The sequence below is a fragment of the Haliotis cracherodii genome, unplaced genomic scaffold (assembly GCF_022045235.1).
Source record: "Haliotis cracherodii isolate W230 unplaced genomic scaffold, xgHalCrac1.p SCAF_1, whole genome shotgun sequence".
Taxonomy (NCBI): Eukaryota; Metazoa; Mollusca; class Gastropoda; order Lepetellida; family Haliotidae; genus Haliotis; species Haliotis cracherodii.
Window position 1 is genome coordinate 64,328,386 of NW_027266264.1, and position 27,227 is coordinate 64,355,612.

Consider the following 27,227-nt stretch of genomic DNA (forward strand, 5'->3'; position numbering starts at 1 on the left):
ATAGAACACCCTCTTTAATTGGAATACTATTCTCTTTACAGATACTCCCATCAGAAGGTTGTCTGCAGTTGTGGAGCAATGTTTGAGGAAATCGAGGATAACGCAGCGGATATCATCCTCCAGAGGATGAAATTCTCATAGGTGGTTCAAAGAGTAAAACGACGATGTGCCCTCGCGCCTTTAGCACGCGCGGTTGCCTAGAAACGGAATTCTGATCGCTCCTGCCGGGTGCTAGATAATGAAATCCCGTAGCATTCAAAAGCTAAACATGCTCAATATTGACAAAATCTTTAATCAACTGTATTGATATTTCTTCAAAAGGGATAACAAAAAGATATCTGTGTCAAAAAGGAATATTCGACCGGAATATTTTGAATCATTGCCCATTTTTTTTAATCTGTGTACTGTTAGGATAAAATCTTGTAGGAGGTCAGTACGAGTTCAAACCGAATACGAAAATAGCTGTAATATTGTTGAAATGAAATATGACGATATGCGTCAGGCTGTTGCGCTATGTGTGTAATACATGTATAACAGTGATAATCAACATCGGTGAAAAGGTGCTTTAATTGTCAAAGCCAGTCAGCTAAAAAAACCCAGGAAATTACCCATTTGTCACGTTACATAATTCCCTCAATTTCTCAATTTAGGATTGGCCGGTAAAAACGTCTTTCTAAATGACATTCATTTAATCTATCAAATATAAACAACCATCTTGTGTAAATATGGTATCAAGTTAGAGAAACAGTTGTGTGGAGTATGATTTTCACTTCAGCGATACAATACCATAAGACTTTGCAACGGATATCATTCTTCGCTTTCACTACGCTTTATCATACTTTAACCACACGTGACGTAAACTAGCAAATCACTTGTCCATACTTTTCTTTTGATCTTTACTAAATTCCAAGAGCAAAACTACTTTTGAAAACTCCACTTGGGAACTGTATCATACAAAATCGTGGTGCTCATCCGAATCCCTTCGTGTGAGGAAATATTATTGCTAGTTAGCAAAGTACTTTGAGCCTCGTCGTTGCTCTAGGGACAATATTGAAACTCTGAATCGGCCATTATGCTCACCACCTGTTGAATCAACCAACATCAGCTCTTAAACTAGGGCAGGATTACGATCAATAGCTTCATGGGCAAGCCATAAGCACGGGACCAGCAGTGTGTTTTAGTTATCTTGTAGGATATGACTGAACACCCAGCATACACTATCACTACGGGGTATATGATATATTAGAAAATGATTACATTTATCGCAAACAAGATCATATCACAAGGGGTGTAGTTGTTATGAAGGATATGACTTAATCACCCGCCAATCAAAATCACTACGGGGTATGTTTGTTACTTTGATTATGACTAAATTTATCGCATACAAGATCCAATCACAAGGGGCTCTAGTTGTCATGTAGAATATGACTTGATCACCACCAAAACAAAAATACTGGGGGATCTACTTGTCATGTACAATAAGAATGAGTCTCCTCATATAACAGATAACCGGGTCTACTTGTCATGCAGAATATGAGTGGATCTCCTCACATTCAACCTCACTTAAGGGTCGTGTGGACATGTAGAATATGTGTAGATCTCACATTCAACTTCACTTAAGGGTTTAGTGGCCATGTAGAATATGAGTGGATCTTCTCACATTTATCATCACTGGGGGGTTTAGTTGTCACGGAGAGTATGTGTGGATCTCCTCAAATTCAACATCACCAGGGGGGTCTAGTTGTCATACAGATTATGTTTGGAACTCTTCACATTCAACATCACTTAGGAGTCTGGTTGTCATGCAGAATATGTGTAGATCTCCTCACATTCAACATCAATGTCTTGGTTTGTCATGTAGTATATGAGCGGATTCCCTTACATACAACATCAATGTCTTGACTTGTCATATAGTATATGATTGGATCTCCTTACATACAACATCAGTGTCTTGGTTTGTCATGTAGTATATGATTGGATCTCCTTACATACAACATCAATGTCTTGGTTTCTCATGTAGTATATGAGTGGATCCCCTTACATACAACATCAATGTCTTGGTTTGTCATGTAGTATATGAGTGGATCCCCTTACATACAACATCAATGTCTAGGTTTGTCATGTAGTATATGAGTGGATCTCCTTACATACAACATCAATGTCTAGGTTTGTCATGTAGTATATGAGTGGATCCCCTTACATACAACATCAATGTCTTGGTTTGTCATGTAGTATATGAGTGGATCCCCTTACATACAACATCAATGTCTTGGTTTGTCATGTAGTGTATGTGTGGATCTCCTTAAATACAACATCATTTCTAAGTTTGTCATGTAGTGTATTAAAAGATCGATGTCTAGGATTGTCATGTAGTATATGAGTGGATCTCCTTACATACAACATCAATGTCTTGGTTTGTCATGTAGTATATGAGTGGATCCCCTTACATACAACATCAATGTCTAGGTTTGTCATGTAGTATATGAGTGGATCACCTTACATACAACATCAATGTCTTGGTTTGTCATATAGTATATGAGTGGATCTCCTTACATACAACATCAATGTCTTGGTTTGTCATGTAGTATATGAGTGGATCTCCTTACATACAACATCAATGTCTTGGTTTATCATGTAGTATATGAGTGGATCCCCTTACATACAACATCAATGTCTTGGTTTGTCATGTAGTATATGAGTGGATCCCCTTACATACAACATCAATGTCTTGGTTTGTCATATAGTATATGAGTGGATCTTCTTACATACAACATCAATGTCTTGGTTTGTCATGTAGTATATGAGTGGATCTCCTTACATACAACATCAATGTCTTGGTTTGTCATGTAGTATATGAGTGGATCTCTTTACATACAACATCAATGTCCAGGTTTGTCATGTAGTATATGAGTGGATCTCCTTACATACAACATCAATGTCTTGACTTGTCATATAGTATATGATTGGATCTCCTTACATACAACATCAATGTCTAAGTTTGTCATGTAGTATATGATTGGATCTCCTTACATACAACATCAATGTCTAAGTTTGTCATGTAGTATATGATTGGATCTCCTTACATACAACATCAATGTCTAAGTTTGTCATGTAGTGTATGTGTGGATCTCCTTAAATACAACATCATTTCTAAGTTTGTCATGTAGTGTATTAAAAGATCGATGTCTAGGATTGTCATGTAGTATATGAGTGGATCTCCTTACATACAACATCAATGTCTAGTTAGGGACGACTTTTATTGCTTAAAATATATCGGAATCCCCATCGTACCCTCTAGTTAGAATTGCATTGTTCCACTGAAGCAACTATACCTATGCTTTTTTATGTCATGAAGTGAAATGTGCCATCTTAATGCTGTCATCAAGTTTTCACGCCCAAGTAACTTTCACAGTTAAAGATGGACATATCTGATAAAAATTACGCGAGATACCGGACTGATAAGAACAGTTAAATATGGCAGCACAAGGGTATATGTGTTTTTTTCCTTCCTTGTGCATGGAAATGAGACTGTTAGATTAGTTTAGACATGTGTTTACAATTAAACATCAGGGGAATACAAAAAGTTATGTATCGAATACTCCCCAAAAGAAGTAAATAAAGGAACTTAGCATTAACATCCACAAAATATAATATAATATAGGAGCTTCAACCCATGGCCTTTCTCTTTGAAGAACAGGGCACAACTAATCGATTCATTGAAAAACCATATCACACAAATGATATCCCATAGCCACAAAAAATGGGCGTCCAGTTTCAGAGTATTTTAACACGTTGTGAAGAAGTACCACAACTCATACATTGGAAAACCCTCCCACATCATTTTGACCGCCTTGGTGTATCTGAAATACCACCCAAAGCATCGACAAACCCCCAATCACTGTTTACATGGTTGATATGTGTACGAACATCGAATGTGCCTTCGGCGCACAATAAATAGGGCAATAAAAAACCCAACAAATATCCAAACCATACTTCGATTACACTCATGATTTGTAGGCATACATACTGGACTAGTGGACACCACATCTACCCTGTAACCCAAATTTCACTCTTTAACTTTATTGGGGATGTGGACAACAGATGTTGTGTCTTCATAATTTAACATTCATTGTTGGTCCATTACTTGGGACACGTAACACCAGGCACACTCAATTCCTACGGCTAATAAAGACAGATCCTTGCCTTTTATGGCTGCATTACTCTATTTTGATATAAAAGTTCGGTTTTATTGCCTCCAGTTTAATGTCAACTCTGGCTCAACGTTTACGATGATACGATGTGTTGATCAAAGATACATGGCCTTTGATGAATCCTGGACATTTATTGGGACGTCAGGGTGACGCTCCTGTAGCTACAAAAACTGATTTTTCTCTTCTATTTTGACCATTTGATATTCCCATGAAATCTCCTGAAGTAATATTATGGTTCTTTATGGTAACGCTAGACCGTTTGCAACTCAAATTTGACGACTATCGTTGATGGCTAAATTGTCTGATGAGAAGAGCCGCAAATGCATGCAAGATTGTTTTGAAAAATTTCTTTTAATATGATATAATCTGTATCTTCAAATCATACACAACATGGTTAGAGCTGTGTCGTTGTCAGCAATAATAGATAGCTATTGTGTACTCGAGATTCGAACTTGGATTTGTTTGTGAGAGGGAAGCGCTGTGACTAATTGGCTAAGCAATCGCATCCCTACACTATCCATTACAGCTTGTGAACAGCTTTGTACAACCCTTCACCGTATTTCTTATGGATGGTGACTAATCTCGGGGGGATTTTCGACTCCGTATGACACTATGATTGTGAAAGTCGATTACGAACATTTGTGATCTGTCGAAAACAAAACAAAATCCCTGGTGCTTCAGAAAAATACAATAAACAATTATATTAAAGTGTTTCAGTAGAGTACAATAAACACAAGTGTTTCAATAGAAGAAAATCCCTTTGTGTTCAGATGAAAACAATAAACACTAGTGCTTCATTAGAATACATAAAACACTAGTACTTTATTAGAATACAATAAACACTAATGCTTCAGTCGGATTCCATAACCACTAGGGCTTTAGTAGAAAGAATTAACTCTTAATTCTTCAGTAGAATACAATAAACAATAGCGCTTTAGTAGAATACATCAGACACTTGTACTTTAGTAGAACACAACAAAAACAAGTGAATACAGTAGAATACACCAAACATTGGTGCTTCATTGGAATCAATCAAAGATAGGAAACCGATGAAAGCGTCTCCATGCACATGTTTGAACAGTCGAAGTTGTTCAATGCGTCATATACTAGTAACTAGTACTTGCTGAAATACGCCTTTTCTTGCACAACATTTTCAATTGCACAACGCTTCCTATTGCTTCGCGTGGGTCTTCTCTTCAGTGCGTACACTGGTGGTCTTGGGTGTACCATCAAGGCTAAGTGAAAAAGCACGATGAGGAAAGAGACGTTTGTGCCAAGTTATAACCAACGCTCATAAATCACTGCATGTTATGACGTCACAACCCGGAAGCGGCTAAGGCTAATGCAATTGGACCGAAGTGTTGCTCCAAAACTATCCGATGCAGGGTTAAAACAACGATTCAATGATTACAGAAAAATCTTTTTTCTTTTTCTTTTCAATGCATTTCTATTACGAACGGTATATTTTGGTAATATAAGGAATGATTCACGTTACTTACTCAGAATATATTCATTAAGCCGCATATTTTACAGTTGATAGAGCTTTATGCAATAGTCACCGATATTCACTCTATATTATGGTGATTTGTAGGATGCGTGCCTTGATTGAAGCAGACAAATCAAGGGTATTTGCATGGGTTTCTTTTCATAGTGTTGAGGTACGACGACAAAGTAATCAAACATAATCTCGCTTCAGATTGGTGTCATGTGTTTAAGCATCAATATATGTCATCGGGTGCAGTGACCAACGAAGTCATCTAATAAAATTCAATCAAATTCTCCAGTGTATGGACTTAACGTCATGTATATCACAATTTCATAGTTTTATGCATCCAGTGTGGTATGCATGGGTATACGTTGCTGGTACCTAATCTACCCCGTGATCCCCCGAACAATGGGTCAGCGTCGCCCTGATGTCATTGTTACAGTAGTAAGTCAACTCCTGTATGATTCATGAGATTTCAATCAAGTACGGCGACCATATACCTTGAAACGCATTGTAATATACACCGAGAAGGTTGGCATGAATGAACTAAAATCTCAGAGTAACCAATACAAACCCTAATCCACACTTTCCTTCTCTTAGACAAAAACCTACTATATTTTGTGGTGTTCGGATCATGTATCATGGTTTTCATTTCAAGAAAACACCTGCCTATATTGAACAATTCTGCAAAATGTACTATAATATATACATAAATACCAATATATTTATGTATATACAGGAAAGAAGCATAAAAAACAAAAAGTTTATGGCAATGAAACTGAAACTTCATCTGCTCGAATTATGACACACCCAATGAAAGACATATAAGCGATTTCAACGAGGAACTTTGTTTTATAGCATTAATGTGGAAGAGATACATTCTTGTTCTCCTACTTCCTCCTCCTTCCAGCTGAAAGATCGAGCCCCAAGCTTGTCTGTGGTGTTCGGCTTTGATGTATCTTTAAACACGTCTGTAATTGATAATGTTTTCCCATACCTTCGCCGCATCACATGTGCTTCCCATATGCAGTTGTGAGCTATCTTCTTAATAGGCACGTACTCTTAAGTGAGTATTGTAAGAAAGGGTAGAGTACAGTATTTCCATTACAAAAATGATAACTTACAAATTAATTAGTCATTAAAAGGGTGACTGTAAACCGTCTGCTTTAAAACGGAATATTAATAACACATAAACCTCTCTTATACAGTTGCATTAGCATATAATGTTTTGACCTCAGTGTGCTGTATATGATGTTGGACGCCCAATAGCAGGAAAAGCTTGATCAATGAGACACGTGTATATTGTTCTTTGCCATCTTCGTCTGTATTGACGACCCATACTGCTGGTTCAACAATATATACTAAAAAAAGAATATGACCACTTATACATTCATACATTAACATGATACAAACTTATCCTTCAACATTATACGCTATAAGCATGAGACTCGCCATGTCGCTGGTCCAATTTACACTATGAACATGAAATATACAATGAAGATTGGTTCAACAGTTTACACTATGAACATGAAGTATATCATGCAGATTGGTTCAACAATTTACATTATGAGCATGGGCATGTTGTTTCATCTTCGGACTCTCAATATTATTTCGAATATGTCACCATGTTCTGTTCTAGGTTTGTGGCAATTCCCAGACCAGATAATGTGTTTCTTGCATGACATCCGCGAAGCATACACTTCTGCCACGTGAGCACTCGCAGACCCACACACCTGTTGACCCTGGGCTTACACCCCATTAGGCAATACTGGGAATATGCCCTCATCCCCCCTTCCTGCTCCCCAGAGTCATTCAGCAGTCATTACTGTAGCGTACACTGTGTCACTGCGGCAGGCTCGAACATTCCGATGTGGGACATACCTGGAGGAGCTGTAGGAAGAACGAGGGATATCCAACATGTCACTATACTGTCAGGAGTTGGAGTGGTGTACGTGTCAATTTAACGGTGGGTTGATGGAACAGGTTACTGTGACACAGCGGTGTGAGTTACTTAGGTTTCCTTCCAGTACCATTGGCCATAGCATCGAACTGAGTTATGATGATGAGATTATGGAAGTACAGCAAAACTAAGCGAAAGTATTGGAGTATATCTTGTGCAGCAAAGTAAATATATATTTTAAGACGATTTGTCATGAACTAATAGGTAATTGTATAGGTTGCTGGTTTTATACCTACTCGCATATTCTAAGTCTGTTGTTTGAAGATATAAGGGGTATTAAATGTTATTTGACTTTAGATGTACCTACAGCTACAATGAGGCAATATGACTATGTGTGCAGTACACTATGAATATGAGACTCACCAGATACCTGGTTCAACAATACACACTATAAACATGAGGCTACTCCTTTTGCTGGTTCAACAATACACACTATGAACATGAAACTATCCAGATTGCTGGTTCAACAATATACACTATGGACATGAAACTATCCAGATTGCTGGTTCAACAATATACACTATGGACATGAAACTATCCAGATTGCTGGTTCAACAATATACACTATGGACATGAAACTATCCAGATTGCTGGTTCAACACTATACACCATGGCCATGAAACTATCAAGATCGCTGGTTCAACAATATACACTATGGACATGAGGCTATCCAGATCGCTGGTTTAACAATACACAATATGGACATGAAGCTATCCAGATCGCTGGTTCAACAATATACACTATGGACATGAGGCTATCCAGATCGCTGGTTCAACAATGCACAATATGGACATGAAACTATCCAGATCGCTGGTTCAACAATATACACTATGAACGTGGGGCTATCCATATCGCTGGTTCAACAATACACAATATGAACATGAGGCTATCCAGATTGCTGTTAAAACAATATACACTATGAACATGAAACTATCCAGATTGCTGTTTCAACAATATACACTATGAACATGAAACTATCCAGATTGCTGTTTCAACAATATACAATATAGTCATGAAACTATCCAGATCGCTGGTTCAACAATATACAATATAGTCATGAAACTGGCCAACAATACCGATTAATCCAACCATTCACCATATCCAAAAGCTAAAATGGAAGTGATAAATAATATTTTAAAGTAATATTGATATGTTTCAAGTGAAAATAGTGGCCATGGGGCCGCCTGTGGTGCTCATCTACGGATCAGTTCCAAGAGGCCTGAATTCGGTTGTATCTTGACATTGATACATCTGCAGCCCCAGCTACACCTTACCATATCACTAACTCACATTCTCAGAAGTATATGTTCGCCTAATACTAATGAACTATCATGTAGAGTAAGGTTAAACTAAGATTTGTCAACAGGCACAACAACCCGAGTTCTTAAGTATCGAATCAAGTAATAATCTGTGTCAAAACAACATAGTTTCATATACATCCCGAGAACGCACAACCACAGATGGCTTCCGTTTCCCAACAGCTGTGCTTATGGATCAGCTCTTTCACTTCAGCCATATGTATGCCCCAACGTATACAGCCATAAGAATGACAATACTAACACATTGAAACAGATACATCGTTTCTTTCAATGTAAGGCATTCTCTTGAGGAAGTTGTGGATATTATTGTTATTATGAAACTAAACTTTCCAATTACAGTGATAGAGAAATGGGGAAATACTACGTCCACTCGATAAACATAGTGAATGATGGGTGAGATATCTAATATTGCCAATACATGAGCCAGTACTGGATGTATTTCACGAAAATAACCTTCTCACTGAAGACATAGATCATACATGTGATGATACGTGATGCAGCCTTACTGACGTGAAAGTGTTCGATCTGTGCTCTTAATATATTAATGACTAATATAAACATGCGCAATGAGGAAGCACCTGACATACACAAAGACCCAAGTTAAATATGCCGTTGCCATTATATATAAAAATAATAAAACTGTTCAATAAGGCCAAGTACAATACATTGATTGGCTAACGCTTAGGTATCCACTCTGCAAATATATAGCCTAAATAAGGATCATCAGTGGTAAGGGCAACTCATACCCCAACTGATTTACAAGGAAACCAAATATACGATAACTAGCCAGCTGATGAGGAGTAGGCGCTAATATGATGATTGAATGTGTGATGTCCATCTGACTAATCCACGGCTGTCTCCAGGGTTGAAATCCTGCTTGTCGCACTGCCCATGTCGCGGCTGCATGTATTGATCTGCATGTGCTATCATTACCACTTTCATTCACACACACATGTCTGGTCGTAGGCCATGCTGGAATAGGCAACTGACTAGATGTCATGAACATGTTGCCATTGTTTCTGGTTATTTCAGTATTGAGACCAAACTATGTCTGGATCCATGGACTTTTAGGAATAATGCTTAATGTATGTGTAAACAAACACCGGGGTGAGGGTCAAATTGACTCAAGTTTGTAACGAAGATGACACAAATAAATGCTTTTCTCAAATAAGGATTACCTTTATACGAATACACATACCATGTAATTATGCCTATAAGAGAATTCTTAATTGGTTCTGTGTTTCAATACATACAAAAAGAATTTTCTAATGATGTTATTAGAATGAGTGTTTTGGATGATAAGATGCATCTGGTACTGATCAATTCTGACCCATAACACCATCAGTAAACATATAAATAGGTATCTGAATCTTTACAAAATGCGAACAGTCATTAACTATTTTTGGCACATATGCAATGATGATTTATCGTGTAACAGATATGTGATATTACCTACATTCATAACAATGCATGTTCAACCACGACAGCCCTGTCTGTAGCAGACATCCAAATTAAACATATATACAGTGGAGCCGAATACTTATCCTATCAAAAGCCACATCTCGCATTTGACCCCGGATCTTGTGCATAAGCGTACCATAGTGACAGCAATGTAGCATCGAGTTCAGCAAGTATCTCGGATGGATGATAAACTCAGATATGTTAACGATTTCCTCGTTGTTCGCTGTATATTCAAAAGCCCTCAATCTAGTGGAGTGATGGGACGATTGTAGTAAAGACTTTGTGTAGCAACCATCATCGGTCAATACTGGAGTTTAGAGTCTCACAGCTTAGACACTGCGTGGTCTTCTCAGCGCCTTAGTATTGAGAGACTAGCACAACATGTCTGTCATATATCCCTGGTAGCGTATACAGCACACACGATGGCTTTATTGCGTCGACGCGCATGTTTCTTTATGTACACTATCTTATTAAGCAGTAGTGAAAATGTGCATGAATTGTGATTGTATCAGTGTGTACCATATGAAAGTCTATCGTTCTAGTCATTAAAAATAATAGCCCTCCCCTCAACGTGAAACTTTATCCTAATGGAGGGATTGATTGAACCCAAGGGCTGGCTATTGATCAATTTATAGCATGCTAATATAATGAACGGTCGTGTCTTCAACATTTGTTCACATGTGACATTAAACATTGCCGCGTTTACATTTTGCCGACGCTCACAGCCAAATTTACTCCAGTCAACATAAATTCCGAGGCAATATTCGTAAACACATCACATAAAGTAAATGGCGACTTCAAGTTAGAAAGACATCTGATCCAACCACAACGGCCCACAATGATAAGGTCAGTTTGGCCGTGTTTTGGTTCCGAGGGAAAGAAAATGGGTGAAGCTATGGACGCTGCGAGATGCTAAGCGTCAAGGGGATGAGTGTGCGAGGGAGAGCGGTGATTATTGTGAGGGCTTGAATCAATGGAAGTTGGGAAGAGATGGCGCTACAAGGGTGGCATAACTAAGTCTCTCTTACCTCGCAACTCGTACTGCTCTTTGGCTTCAACTAAAACACTGATCAGCGTCACCGCAGCTAACAGTAATCCCGAACTCTCGATCTGCATAGTGCATGATCTCTCCAACTCCGACTATCACTCCGAGTCAACATAACCTATTACTACAGGTTTTAAGGTCGGTTGTTGTTCGGTGTGTCAAGACACTCAGTACGCATGCGTCAAGGTACTTCCTGTAAAGTTTATAGTTCCCATGACAGCACGTGCTTCGGAATATCAAAGTCAGTTAGCTGGATGGAAACTGTTTGGTTCAGGCAGTGACACAGTGGGATATATGCATCTATTGAATATTGCCTAAGCGTCCTTTTTCGCCGTATGCTTCGTTCGTGTGTGCGGTGCGGTTGATTCAAACTTGTGGGGGAATGGCGAGAGCTAGCAGAGGAAACAGCCGGCGGGCAGAGTAAGCAGGATCTCGCTGATGCTGCAGGAGTTAGCCACGTGGGCGCTATGTTGCCACGGGCACGCCGACTCGGGAGCACTCAAACATACATGATATATACATAGATTGATGACATGGAGAAGGACATCTGTTTTTTAAGTGGATTGGGGTAACTGTAAAGGGTAAAATGGAAATTAATCATATGCATAAGTTGGTGTGTGATTAGATAAACCAAGGATGTTTCCATTGTTTTCGTGATCATGAGGATACTTTTCATGAGGATTATGTTTAAATGCATGGGCTGTTGATGCACTTCAAACGAGACCATTGTCATTGTCATATCGATCACTACAACATGAACATTTGCATCTTTCAGTATTAATTACTTCCTCTAAGGATATGATTATGATAACTACAAACTTGAGTTACCTCATAGGATAAGATACTTCGATGCCACCTAAAGACGATCGAGCGCCCTAATGATCGTGGGTTCGAATCCAAGATTCTCCCTGATTATGATCCCTTGTTTTAATTTAACCCCGTGCTCGTGGGTTCTACTAAAGAGGAACAGCTGAGACCCGCATCACTTCGGGCTTTCATCCCACAATAACACTGTTGAAGTGGCATTAAACAAAACTCACTTCTTTCACTGTAAGTCCCCAAGTTTATTCAACTAATAATTATCACTACATGTTATTTTGTTTGATAAATACCATCTTTGTAAATAATGCAAACCTTTAATTTCGATTATCCGAGGTATCCATCGAAATTAACAAACAGTAACAATTAACGTTACATCAAATTCATAAACAATAACAGGAAGAATTGTTTGATAGGCATTGCTTAGAAGTTGACGGATGACAAGGTAGGCGCAATTTTAGGAAGTCCAACATTTCAAAGATAAACATTAATCGCAAAACATGATCTGAAACATTGTAAGTTTTGACAGCATATTTGTGTGCAGGGAGCACCTTCTAACTACAGTATCGTTATCCGACCCCTGAGGCTCCCGGGGGAATGTTTCCTGAATGACTCGCCTTCCCCTGTGAGTGCCTAGGTACTTTGAATACATCAAAAGCTAGTCATCGAGCTACGGGGGGTAATTCCGGGAAGGATTATCATACTGTGGAATTCCAGACATTGGTAGGTTGTAAGGCACCTAATGCAATCTACAAATAAAACCGTTGGTCAGGTTGTCGTTGGATTAATGTCCATGTTGATTTCATGAAAACATGTTGATAAGCGGGTTAACTTTTGTCATGACATGTCACTGTGCACTTACTGAATTAACAAGGGTAGCCTTGTGTCCTCGTCGCGACGAAGGCCTGGGTTCGACTGCCCACACTGTGACGCCCAAGCATGTCTTGTGTACCCCGCCGTGATATTGCTGTTATATTGATGGACTCAGCGTGAAGTTAACACATGTGTTGATAGGGTGCATGTAAAGTGTTTATGAAACATACATCGCACCTTGACGCCTTCCTTATTGTTTACACTGAATTAGTTGTGTCGAATTATGTTTTGTCATGTTGCAACTATGTATATATATTGGTCGTTTAAGATTTGGATATCGAGTTAGTGAAAGAGCTAGTTTGACTCCTCTTTAGACAACATGTCAGATATAATTCTCATTTTGACATAGATGCTGTAACACAGGTGAATCCTAAGAACACGAAATGTAGTGCTGACAGACCAAAGATTATGTTCTAGATTAACATTGGATTCGAACCCACGATTAGCGGATCCTTGCACGGTTAAGGGACTCAACACTATTGACCATAACGTAGGAGGCATGTAGTTTAGGAAATATACCTGTTCCTGAATACAATTAAGATCTAAACAATTATTTGATTGTGGGTCACGTGTTAAACTAAGCAGACATTTATTTTGCCCAACAAATCCACATATACTGGGCTCATATGTCCACAGCGCCCACAGGATTTAGACATTATTGTAACTAGTGCATTGAATGATATTGAGTCGTTGTCTTAGTTTAATCAGGACACCGTTTAAGTTTATGATTGACTGTTGACCAGATTACTCAGACGATCATCCGTGAAGATTTGGATTAGAATTGGTCTTCAGCAGCTCATGCTTGTCGTAAGAGGCGACTAACGGGAACGGGAGGTCAGGCTCGCTGACCTGTTTGGTACATGTCATATATATATATATAGTATCAAAGTTGCTTAGATCGAGGCTCATGATGTCAATCACTGGATTGTCTGGTCCAGACTCGATTATTTACAGACGCCGTTAACAGCAAACAAACAATAAACCAACACAACTAAGACGTTGTTCCGTGATAGCAATTTGAGCTGAAACTCATTTCTAAATCCACACAATATCTTTCATAGAAAGTAACACAAACAAACACTGTAAATCCCCAGACAAGACTTTGATATTGAATGTAGAAGGCAAATAGGGCGTTCGACCATGACTCAATCCTCCTATCAATTTTATTGTGAATAATGTAGTGTGAAGCACAGCCTGTTAGACAGCCCCAGCTGTGCCTGACGACCAGCTGTTGTGTTCCCCGCCCTACCGTCGTGCATTTTGCCGTGATTACCCCAACCCCAACTCCACGCTCAATTAATGATCACATTCCGCTAGAATTGACATGTAAACAAATTAGATTTATGTTGCGGCATGGGGCAGATGTAATTGACATATGTCAGTTATGTTGGAATATTTTATCCCCAAAATCAATTACAAGCTTTCACATTCCTTTCACGTGAAACATGAGCTTGATGCGAATATGAATGAAAAGTCGTTCAAGAAGGAAAAAAACACAACTGAAATGTGAGATCAATGTTAGACATGTTTTCATATGAATATAATATTGAATTTTTATGTGAATGAAACTCTCGATATGATGACGCAGTAATGACATACATGTATCATAGTGGTTATGCAACTTCTATTCGGGGCAGTGGAGTAACTCAGTGCCTGAAGCTAAATCGTTCGCCCATCTCTGGGTCCTCCGTTGTGATATCTTGTTTCACTTACCCCTTCACTCGCTCGCTCACTCGTCACCTTAATATTAAGTTAGAAATATACTTATCAGCTAAAAATCACCATAACTAAACTTTGCACTCTTAAGGCGTGCTATATACATAGTACCTATCTAGTTATATGTGCTAACCATATTTTCTGTGTTCTAATCACAACCATACTTGTGAATATATACCGCGCAGCTGAACAGATGAGCGTGCATTTGGCTGCCTGCATCCAATTCGCGATCAATTAACGACATCAATGTCAAATCGGTGAGTCATGATTTTGGGGTGATCACGCTCGAATGATCATAAAGCGGTAATATTAGCGCTGATAGCCATTACATTCTAACTATTGGACCAAAATATTACAAGAGACATGACCTCAGTAATCAATGTAAACAATGCTGACACCAGGTGTTCCCGAGCACATGTTCCCGAATTCCACGAGTGTTCTTGTCCTGCACCCGCCGTGAGTGAAGGCGCTGTCATGACACAGTTTATCTTAGAAATAATCCGTGAACAGTTAAATATAAATACAGTAAACTCCGGTTATAACGAACACGCGGATATAACGAACTTACTTTTTAGTCCCGACTATTTGCTGTAGTTATGCTGTATATATGCTTATAACGAACTACGGTTATAACGAACTAAAAATAGTAGTCCCCTTGAGTTCGTTATAACCGTATTTTACAGTATGTGTCCAATCAATCAACGCACAATTGTAGAGAAATCATTGAAATACAAAATAGACCTTCTTATGTACATAATAACATAACATAACATAATTAACAGGGATCAAAATCAGATATTGACGTATGTGTCGAAATGATTATGCAAAGAAAATTAATCGTTGTGAGAGAGTGGGAGTGAGTGTGTGTATTTTTGTTCGCCGCTTTTAACAATATTTCAGCAATATCAAGGCGAAGGACACAAGAAATGGGCTTCACACATTGTACCCATGTGAGGAATAGAACCCCGGTCTTTAGCCACTAGGCCAGTGGGCTACCACACCGCCACTAGGCTACCCTACCGCCCCTGTGAGAGTGAATGAGTGAGTGAGTCGGTGAGTGAGTGAGTGAAGGACATCTACCCGTAATGCGCACTGTTAAATCATTACGATTATAATGAACTGTGTACACTTGAATCAGTGTGACCCCTGGTATGAATTAAAAATCACTTGTCATAGATCATCATAAATATAACGTACTATAAACAATGTATCCTAAAAGTAATATATATGATACATATGGCTACAACATGTACGAAGTGCTCAGTAGTACCCTCAGCAGGACGTCCTTGCAATAACTCAAAGTCAAAGGATCTCAACAGTAACCGTGCAATCTCAAACAAAGGTATAAACAGCAAGGAACATACACTGATCGACAATGGTACCTCTGTAATTAAATGCTAATGATTTATGTTCCAATTTCTTTCTTTCCCTTGGTGTACGGGTCAAAGCACTCTCATCACTGTAATAAATTCAATAATATGACCCAGAAAGTGCCCCAGTTACCCCTTCCTGTCGGTTCGAGCATCACAGTACAACACAAGCAGGTCGATGCACCGTCCTACCCTCATCTCAACCCACACAGTGTAGAACAGGGAGATACTGGTGCCTCGTTAGCGGAATAATATAGGGATTGTTTCACCATATTCCCACTTAGCAGGCAGGTCGAGAAATATGAGAAATATTTCTGACATTTTAAAGCTATTAATAAAGGAATGCGTTTCAAATTTACTTTGACATTAGTATGATATATAGGAGAAGAATAAGGTTACCATGATACCTCAAACGTGGGTGTATCAATGGGTAATCTTCAACTCAGATAATATGCCCAACAAACCATGTGTGAGTCCTATAGACGCCCGCCTGAGCAGGATACATACATGAATCATTGTCTAAACACATGTGTACGTAGTGTATCATAGAGTCAGAAGATGATATTTTTTTCCTGTGATGACGACAGCTTGAGACATCTGTTTGAAGATCGGGCGGTGGGCTTGTCTGGAGGCAAAAGAGTTGGCTCTTCACACTGAGAACTTGAATTCGAAACAAATGAACAAGACTATACATTTGATATTAATGATCAGCTTTCACACATGAGTGAGTGAGTATGGTTTTACGCCGTTTTTAGCAATATTCCAGCAATATCACGGCGGGGGACACCAGAAATGGGCTTCACACATTGTACCCATATTGCTGGAATATTGCTAAAAGCGACGTAAAACCATACTCACTCACTCACTCACTTAACACATGAATCATCTTTGAAACAGTTTTAAAGGCAGGAGTTATCACAGAGATTATTGCATCACACTTCGATTGTGTTAGTCTCCATGACACCCTCGTAAATCAAGGTTTCAGCAGACTCAATTCGCAATCAGAACTAATATTTCTAAAGCAAAAGACAAAGTAAATGCCATAAACAGGAGCAGAAACTATATATTGCGCATTTATGAAGAACCAAAACCATGTACGTAAATAACGATTTTTTTTATTAAGGCACCGTTAAGTTTGGCGACCAGTGTGTACAATGCATTATCTATGAAATTTCACGATTGAGTGAGTGAGGTTTAAGCCGCTTTGGGCAACATTCCAGGCATATGCCGCTGGGGATAACACGTTTGCTGGTGTGGGAACCAGGGTCTTCGATATGACAGAGCAGCCTTCCAACAACAAGGCTACTACGTCTTCAGTAATTTATTCTGGATCAGGCAAACCTGTTACTGAAAATGCAGACCATCGTCGGTTCTTGGACCTATTCCTAATCGGGTTCTGGCGCCAAGAAAACATGTACTCCTGATTCTAAGAAGATATAATACCCTGATATCAAGAAGACATATAATCCTAATATCAAAAAGCAATATACCACTAATATCATGAAGAGATATATCCCATATATCAAGAAGACATACATACATAATCATGATATCAAGAAGAGATATCTAATTATGTCAAGAAGAGATATAACCCTGGCGACAAGATAAGTTCTAACCCTGCTACCAAGAAGAAATATATCCCTGATATCAGGAAAACATATCCACCTAATATCCCAAGAAGACATATTGATATAAAAAAAGAGATATAACCCTGATATCAAGAAACGTCTGGTACATGTATAAAGTAACCTGATATCAAGAAGACATATTTAACCCGACATCAAGATGTACATGTATAATCCTGACGACGACGAAGAAGTTTCAGTGAAATGATTTCTAGTACGATTGTGAATGCTGTTACATAACAGTTAATTCTAAGCCACAAATATTTTTCTTCCTACTCTCTCCACTCAAAGATGTCCAGAGAACGTAACATGCAATACAATTTGCCACAGTCGATTTCTTATGTGGGATATTTTCAATTAAAATTCCAAACGACTCAGATGCTTTTTATCTGTTTACAGTGATCGTATATTGTGGATAAGGCAAATTATACCCCAGTTAGTGTCCCATATCTCGTGGGTAATTGGATGTACTTAATCGGCAACTGAGGGACATACACAAAGGGTACGAACGCAATAAAGTGCGCCTAATGTCTTGAATATCAGTGCTTCAGGCGGAATGAGTCATTTTCCATTTGGTAGCATTCTGTAGCTTCTTATATTTCCTAAATGAATCAATTATCTGGTAGTTAAATGAACTTCAAAACACCAGGCGCAGTCACTTCGTAGGATGTCAGCATAGAATGCGAGTGTAGGATGTCAACCTTGGACATAACGAATTGTGGTATTTTGTGATGTACAGGGTTCTGGAGAGTACTCGTGATCATGGCGTTGCATAACATACAGTGGACAGGAGATTGTGTTTGTGGCCTTCATGGTACATGAGGTTACTTGGGATCAGGGCCATACAGGATGTACAATAGCCTAGAGATGTTTCATGACGTGAAGGTGATTGACTATTGAGAAGATGCATAACATACATTAGGTTTCACATCGTAATGTTTTCTTACATACACGACAACATGAATGTGGATAGGCCATGCGTCTAATGATAAGCATAACACACCGATTGTGAAATAACTTACGATAACAACCAACTTAAAATACCGCAGTACTAAGACAGGTGATGTTAATGTTACGCTTCTTTTAGCGAGTAAAGAAAACTAAATACCGCTTACAATTCAAACTTGAATGAATCGTGCGAAAAACCGATTTGAGTTATGCTTTATGCAAGTAGATGGTGAAAAGTTTCAAGCAGTCATGACAGTCTCAAGTGAGGTATAGACTATATGGGGCATTTTGCACCGATGCCCTCTAAGATTCCTTACACGTGGCAACAAATAAAAGCCCAAACAAGCTCTATGTTGTCTTGTACCTCCCAAGTGTTGTGAAAACAGTGCCAATTTCTATTCTTCTTTTTCATGCCATGCACTTAACCATTCATAGGAAACCATCAAAATATTTACAGGATGTAGACATAAAAGGAGTCTATCTCTGCAAAGATGTGCAATATCCCATCATCTAGACTATGAGGGAGACAAGATGGAGATAGTGCCGTGTTTATCAGTAAACACAGGCACGGCATAGTCGGTGTAAACATGGACGAGTCTCACCTCCTCCAGTGAAGAGCGACACCCACTTTAGGAATATGGCTCTGACTTCACCCAGGGGAATATAGAGAAATATGTACCGAGAACCAAGAAAGTACGTATCTTATACTGAAGGTTATAACCTTAAAAAGAGGGAATCAGCATCAGAATCAGAATGTTTGTAAAGGTATCATCTATGTTAAGCTGCTGACCAGAATAACACTTTGATGTTCAATTATGTTTTCTAATCCAATACGAAACTACAAAAACAAGAGGCATAATAATATTATAACACACTTGATATTGATAAAATGTTTAGTTGAATCTGCTATGTTTTGGTATTTATGTGTTTCAGTAGGTATGGAGTGTGAAGTTAACCACCCTGGTGAACAAAACGGATATGAAGTTTTGATCAAATTCGAAACAAAATAGCCTCTAACCTATGCGGCTGTAATGTAATGGCATGCGTAAGTAAGTATTGAAGGAAAACACAATGTCCTGTCCACATACATACAGACTATGGTACTGTCTCACTACACTCTCAAATGCAAGCTACTCTGGATGAAACGAACGACAAGAAACCCTTTGTTGGTTCTCAAAAAAGGACATAACTATTCACAAGACTAATGGCTTTATCTTTTACTCTCTCCCCCCTCTCTCTTTTTCTCTCTCTCCCTCTTTCCCTTCTGTAATGATTTTGTAATAACATCTATGCGTTATGGAGACGACAATGTGTCCGATCCATTTGCATTTTTACAAAATAAAATGTTTCATTTACTAATCGCTGATGAGAAGTTGACCTCGTCATATCCGATTTTCGACAATTGGATTCGACATTTCGACATATATTTAGTTGGTTGACACAATGGTGTTCCCAAAGCCTTTGTCAGAAACCACCAATTTGTATTGGTTCTGGCGTCTTCATACATTGATGGGTGTTACCGACATATACTATCCTGTCGACAGACAACATTGCATAGAGTTCACACATACCACAATCTCACTCATAGGTCTTCATTACTGGATGTGCATTTTCCTAAACAACTAAAACATAGTACTGGTACAGCGTCATTCGAAACTACCTTATATTACCCGAGTAATCTTCCACTCTCTTTACGTCCTTTCGTACCCAGCAACAAGCTGCATATGTGACAGTTCTGTCAACTGAATTCATTTGACAAGTATTATTCAGCGAAGAAAGGATTGACCTTCCTGTTTCAATTTCCTTTCTATTTTTTCAGTGTGAAGTTTCGGGAAAGATGATTCTTTTGTTTAGGCAAGCAGGCAAATGTAGCACTGTAAGAATAAAAAGAATATACGAAACGTTGGAAATACCAATACATAGGCACCAGATCATGTCCCGAAATGTCGCAGTGAAGGAATAGAGAAGTTAAAATCCAAAAGTGACATCTTTGTTACTGTATCTTCGACATACCATCTACATTAGATAATGAGGTTAACATCAGCCTGCTTGATATTCTCTAAGCCGGCAAGTATAATTTTAAATATGCCTTCTTGCGTCTTCGTCTTGTGTAGCAAGTGCTAAATAATACATGTCTTGTGGATACGGCCTTAATGCACATATTGCTGCGTACGGCGTTAAACAACAAACAAACACATTACACACCCATGTACATGGTAGTTACCTAAATGTAATTCAGTCCCAAAGTAATATCGATAAAAAAGTGCCAAAGTTTGCAAAAATGGTACTTAGAAATGTATGTAACTCGTAGAATTTGCGGTGTCCTGTCGTACTGATGGCACCATGTGTTCGCAACCTGTGGGGTTGTCTTCTTACCGATGACACCAGGTTTCCGCAACACTGGGGTGTTCTGTTGTACTGGTGACTCCATCAGAAAATGTTCGAGAAAACGGGGAACATTTTCTAGCTTATCGATAGCACCAGTTGCCAGCCTATAAAACGAGTAGCAAACATTGACATACGTAAAATATATATCATTAATGTACATTCCCTGTGTGCTCACCAACAGCTGTTGGGCTAAGCTAGTGACTTTAACAAGGCTCAAACCAAGAGCTGTCACCGTTTCAGATAAGCCCCAAGATCAGACAAGATCAGGCCAACAGCCTCTGGTTAAACATAATAAACAGAAATGCTTGCCATTGTAAATGTCTGTCTGAATCAGCTTTTTCCCTACTGCAAATGTACTGTTTTACAAAGAAATGCCCTTTTTATGCCCCGTTTCCCTCTTCGCCAACTCTTTAGAAGGGCTATACGAGGAGAGAAATAACTAACCCATGCGAAATCAATACTGGCTTGTTTTAGTATCCTAGTCTGCTTCAAAGTGTGTGTTTTGTTTTGGCTTTGAGGACTCAGGTCTGTCATGACACAAGCCAATTAAACAGTACTTCTGTGGTCCCACTTCTGTTATGAAAGAAAGAACATAGTGCAACGCAAGTGAGTGAACCAATTAAAGCAGACCCCCAAAGGCGACACTGCGTGGATATACGAATACGTTAGTAATAAAAACAAAAATGATTCATTTCCAAACAGAATATTAATTAGTTTCGTTTAACATTAACTGATCATTTTTGTATAATCATATTATTACGGAGTATTAATCTCGAGCAATTATGATACCATAAAATATGTTGGTAGTATTGATACACCTTTGTCATCCAGTAATTCATGTATTACAGTTTCGATTTCTTTCCATGCAACACAAGCTGTCTAATGAGCTACAGATACAATAGAGCAGTAAAAGCGTTCGTCCAGCCACTTACAACGGGACCATACGTGCGATCATGACCTTAGTCGACCGTTTACGTCAGTAAAAAACGGGGATTATAAGGCAAGAGATGGATAGTGGTCCACACACCCACTTCCTTTCACAATAAAATCACTATAGAAGTAACTAAGTCACGCAATAGCATGAGCCAAAAAAGTACCCTGGTGGATCTTCCCGACAAGAAGGCTAGGCTGATAATGAACTCAATTTGAAAGCCATCTATTTTTGTAACCCTATACATTTGCAATGTGTTCATGTGTATATCATAAATAATTTATATTTTAACTGATAATGTGGTTGCAATTACATGATTACATTTTATTTGAAACATGCAAGTTTCAACACACTGGCTTTAGCAGATACAGGATGGATTTGAATTTGATGTGTATTTCACAAATAACAGTGTCGTTTTCGCAACAGGACCTACATCATTCCATCAGAAGTCGTTGCCGAGGGTTAGTCTGTTTAGGGGAATATGCAGGAAAGATGTAACGGATATATGGCATAACAAGTTAAATATTGTAGGTTAACATTGACAGTGCGGCCACTTGATGAGATCAACATATTTCCTGTGACCATCCACTTTACCTCAATAAGGACAAAACAGATTGGACAATATTGGATAGAATGATATCTGGTTGCCATGGCAACCTAGGGACACCTATTGGACAAACTCGCCTTTGTGATAACGATAGTTCGAGATGACGACATCTGTAAATCACATCAAAATCGTCCTTCCTATTTATCATGTGATGCATATGTGGGGAAGGAACGTGCTATTAATGATGACATCAGAACATATATTACACAGAATGTGATCAATATTACTATGTAATTAGTTCCTTTTGATGTTACGATACAGGAAAATAAGGTACACATGCACCAAACATCACATACAAAGAAATTGTAATTGATCATAATTCGATCACCATACACGACAATTTACACACATGTTAAATTCTTCACACTAAACGGATATGGAGTTATACATTATCGATAAACCTAAGCGAAAACACAGAGGCGCAGAGGCAAGTTAGTAAGAAACACTTATACTTGGTACTTAAGTGTACTTTATGTTGTCATGTTGGATTATGGGACAAAAAGGATGACGAAGAACATTTCTTCTGCTGAAACTGTATATCAGGTGGCATTAAGCCCACATGAACGACGATGTTCCCGATTAATAAAGGACGGAAAGTCCAACATGGCGCACATCAAAGACTTGGTTAATCTTAGATATTACCATATGCCATCCGGCGACTTAGCATGGTTAATGGTTCTAGTATAGCCATAAAATGTAGTTAATAACAGAAACTGCTCAAGGGGAGGTCTGAACTTCATTCTGCACCCTACTTTGTAACTCTTTTGATACGTGGCCGTGAGTTGGGTATTTGGTGACCCTTGTAAACCATTTTGAAAGTAAAACATAAAACTGTATAAAGCTTTTGCTAATTCCACGGATTAGATGCTGGAACCATGAAATAAACCCTTTACAGAGTGCCATGGCTCATTTAGAGAACGGAAATACAGTTCTACGTGGAACAATAATAATTTGTTAAAGGAAAAACCAAACAGACATCACAAGCATTTGGAAAATACGGGAACTACACCATGCTACAGTTTATTGAGATAAGAATAGACAAGCTGTTCAAAGAATTGACACCAAGTAGATTGTTTGGGTATTATTCTACCGCCTCTGATCCTCTTTAACCACTTTAAGGTTAGGCTCCAACGCTCCATTGCCAGATGGTGTTAACGTCTTTAGTGAAGCAAATTACAGCCTGACCGTATCGCCTGAAGGTCATGACCTTTTACTGGACGGTTCGAAATGGGTCATTTTCGTTAAAGGTCATGTGAATATTCTTATCAAAGTACATGTCTTGTTATAGTACTGATTGTAATATCTATGTTCTTGGAGAATCTAAGCGGTCACGGAGCTTGTTCCTTCACCTTTCATCAAAGTTGTTCTATCAGTGAAAATGACAGGGGCGCTCTCAACAGTGCCAGATTAACAGACAAAGGTCTTGCAACAGCTTGCATTCTCAACTATTGAATCCATATCTGGATGAATTAGAAACATTTTTTTCACAAGGCATGATAATCATTTTATTTGTTAGTTCGTATTAAAGACAATAGAAACAAGATCATCAAGAAAAGCAATAATTGGTTTTAAGCAGAGTATTCAATTTTATGAAACTTTATATGGATTAATTTCAATAACAAAATCCAAATCTGTGTTTTGTGTGTGAATCACATCTTATTACAGCGATGAAGTAATCATGTGAAAGGTGATGTGTTCTCTCTCTAAGGGTAAAGCTGCAGCAAATCTGACGCACGTCTCGAAACCCCCATTGACTTGAGCGAATGCATCATCTAATACTATTTACCCCGAGGCAAATGACACGTTAAGAGGCAATTATAACAATTGACAAGTTCGAAATCGCCCCAGGTGAGCACTGATATTGTCGAGTGCGATCCAAGGGGAGCAACTCTATTTCATAGCTAACAAATTTGGATATAAAGAAGTGAAAACCTATTTTCAGTTTACGTCATTTCAACGATCGGAAGGGAACGGAAGGCTTAAGATATTTTGTTCATGGCTGTAGTAACTTTCTTTCAAGATTACCGGAAAATTCTTTTTTTTTTGTCTCAACGTATCCATTAGAAAAGTGGTCACGTGATATCCTGTTGTGATTTATCCAATGAGAAGCATCTCGGTCTCTTTCACTTGGAATGTTCAGCACTGCGTGACCCTTAACTGGTCGGTATTCACCAGTGAAGAAAACACAGGAAGAAATATTCACCAATGTATTTGAAACAGAATCGAATATATAATATCCAACAGTAGATTTATAGCAGATATAATACCATATTTACCGGGAGATTTGAACCCGAAATGGGATAGTATTCATTGTCGAATATGAAGGTGTATGATGCAATATGTACCAGTAGATAAGAAGCAGATATTATGTTATATTCACTAGTGGTTTGAAGCAGATATGACACAATATTCACAAGAACCCAGGCATCTGTAGGAAGCAACACCTGGTGCTCTGGTTAGGAAATTTCCTCTGAAATATAATATCCTGTGTTGGGTCACTTTATTGCTCTCACATATGATTTACTTTTCCATGACAGATCAAGGTGATACTGCAGGCGAGATATTGATGACTATTGATTCAATGCACAGATGGGCTGTGCATTAACGACTACAACAACTGTAGGTTGTAGTGAAGCCAGCTGTAAGGGAAGGAAGTCTGCCTTCACTGGCACTATAGTTTCCCCATCTCATGAGAATACATCGACGGTGCGCAGGTAGTAAAACAAAAGCAGCGGCAGTAAAATGTAAATACCTGCGCATGATTAATGACTCGTCGGAATAGGATATGGGTGGTATCTGAAGAAAAAAAATACTTGGATGTGAATGTATTTTGCTTTTGATGATGATAGCTTGATATAAAATACCTTAGGACATTAAACCGATTTTCGGCATGGTTTGATCGAGCTGATACATTTATGTAAATAGGTAAGTAGGTCCATGCATGTGAATCAATATATCAATTTGTGCGAAGCATTTGACATTGCCTTTGATTGGTAAATCTATCTTAATAACCTTATGATTGGTACTCAAAGACACAGTTGTGATATCGTGTCATAGTGTATCAACTAGTCCTTATATTTGTTATTATCATTAAAAGCCCCCAAACACAAAAACTTTATTAACTCATTTTTAAGGTTTTCATGATCATGAAGTTCTCGAACGTCCAAAATCTGTAAAAACAAGATGTCAAAACTACATATGTTTCGTTCGGGAAAATCGTCGAAATGTGTTAATATTAAACAAGGGAGATGGTTCTATAGATATACAACTTCTTTATTACAATTAATAAGACGTTTCTGTTTTGATACTAATACCGTTAACAAGCACTTGCCCAAGAAACAGCTTTGGACAGTGGGTCAAATGTGGATGATGTTATGAAACTTCAATATAATTCATTATGAGTTGTTTGACTGTCATAAGACCGACATCACGAACGCATCTGACATTAACAGCAGAACTGATGTGACATCTCATCTTTACATGACTCAGACACGCTGCTACAAATGAAAAGTTGTATACAGAGTTTGTACAGATTGTATACCTTTGAAAAGATTTAATAAATCGCTTGCTTGTTAGATGTCCCTTCGAACAGCTATATGGAAAAAGACAGATCTATACTACCAAGAGCTGTCTGGTCAAAATGGAAAGCAAACACGGACTCGACAGAGGGTGAACACAAAGCGTGAGAGTAGCAGTGCCCCTTCATTGATTGGTTCCAAGTCGCCATTCAAATCTTCTAGCCATGGGTTAATACCAAACACTAGACCGGCAAAGGCCGACCTTGTCGTTTTATTCAACGTAGTTCTGTTTGCACAGTCTTTGTTAGGGTAAATCTATCGTGAAACGTACTCCCAATCGAAACACCTAGAGCCCGTTTGCTAAGTTCCACATTGAGGGAGATCAATTCACACCGACATTTATGACGTGCTATCTTCTTAAGAATATATGGATGGACACGTGTACGAGGTCTAAGGGATTGATACTGGAACCGTGGTCAATGTCTAAGTTTTTGGTTATCAGGTTTCCAACGAGACAACCGTAATTCGAATCAAGATGAGTTCATATATAAGGATGCTGAAGAAAAATGTACTCAGACCATATCACCTCAGGCAAACATCGAGACAAGGGACTGGTAATTTATTAAAGGGAGGGGTGTCATGAAAACATTACACAGTTCTATTTTTTCAAATATACAATATGTAAATGTTAACATTATTTTGGGACATAAACTTTATTATAAAGTGTTATTTTTATATCCATGTGTAGGAATGGAGTTGCATGCTTTGGATAGAGGTTAACACAACGTAAAGGATACACATTCTGTCCAATGGAGATTCGAATTCAAAATCTAACCCGAATAGCGAACATGCTAATCGCTAGTCTACCCTTAACCCATGTTGAACTGAGAAATAGTTTTGTACGAGCAGTATCAAAACCGTGAAGCAATTTAATGATAAAACATAGCCAT

General features: G+C 38.5%; 1 protein-coding gene across 2 annotated transcripts in view; it reads right to left on the reverse strand.

Moving 5' to 3' along the window:
- The window catches only part of LOC139456411 (acetylcholine receptor subunit beta-like 1), a 62,241-nt gene that overhangs the window by 11,389 nt on the left and 23,625 nt on the right, over window positions 1-27,227 (reverse strand). The window contains exon 1 of one of the 2 annotated variants that reach the window (XM_071238150.1): window positions 11,466-11,882. The exons of the other annotated variant lie outside the window; for it this stretch is intronic. Within the exon in view, the coding sequence (XP_071094251.1) occupies window positions 11,466-11,553 (88 nt within the window). The 5' untranslated portion in view covers window positions 11,554-11,882. Of the gene's footprint in view, window positions 1-11,465; window positions 11,883-27,227 lie in introns of those variants that run through there. 2 annotated transcript variants of the gene reach the window in all.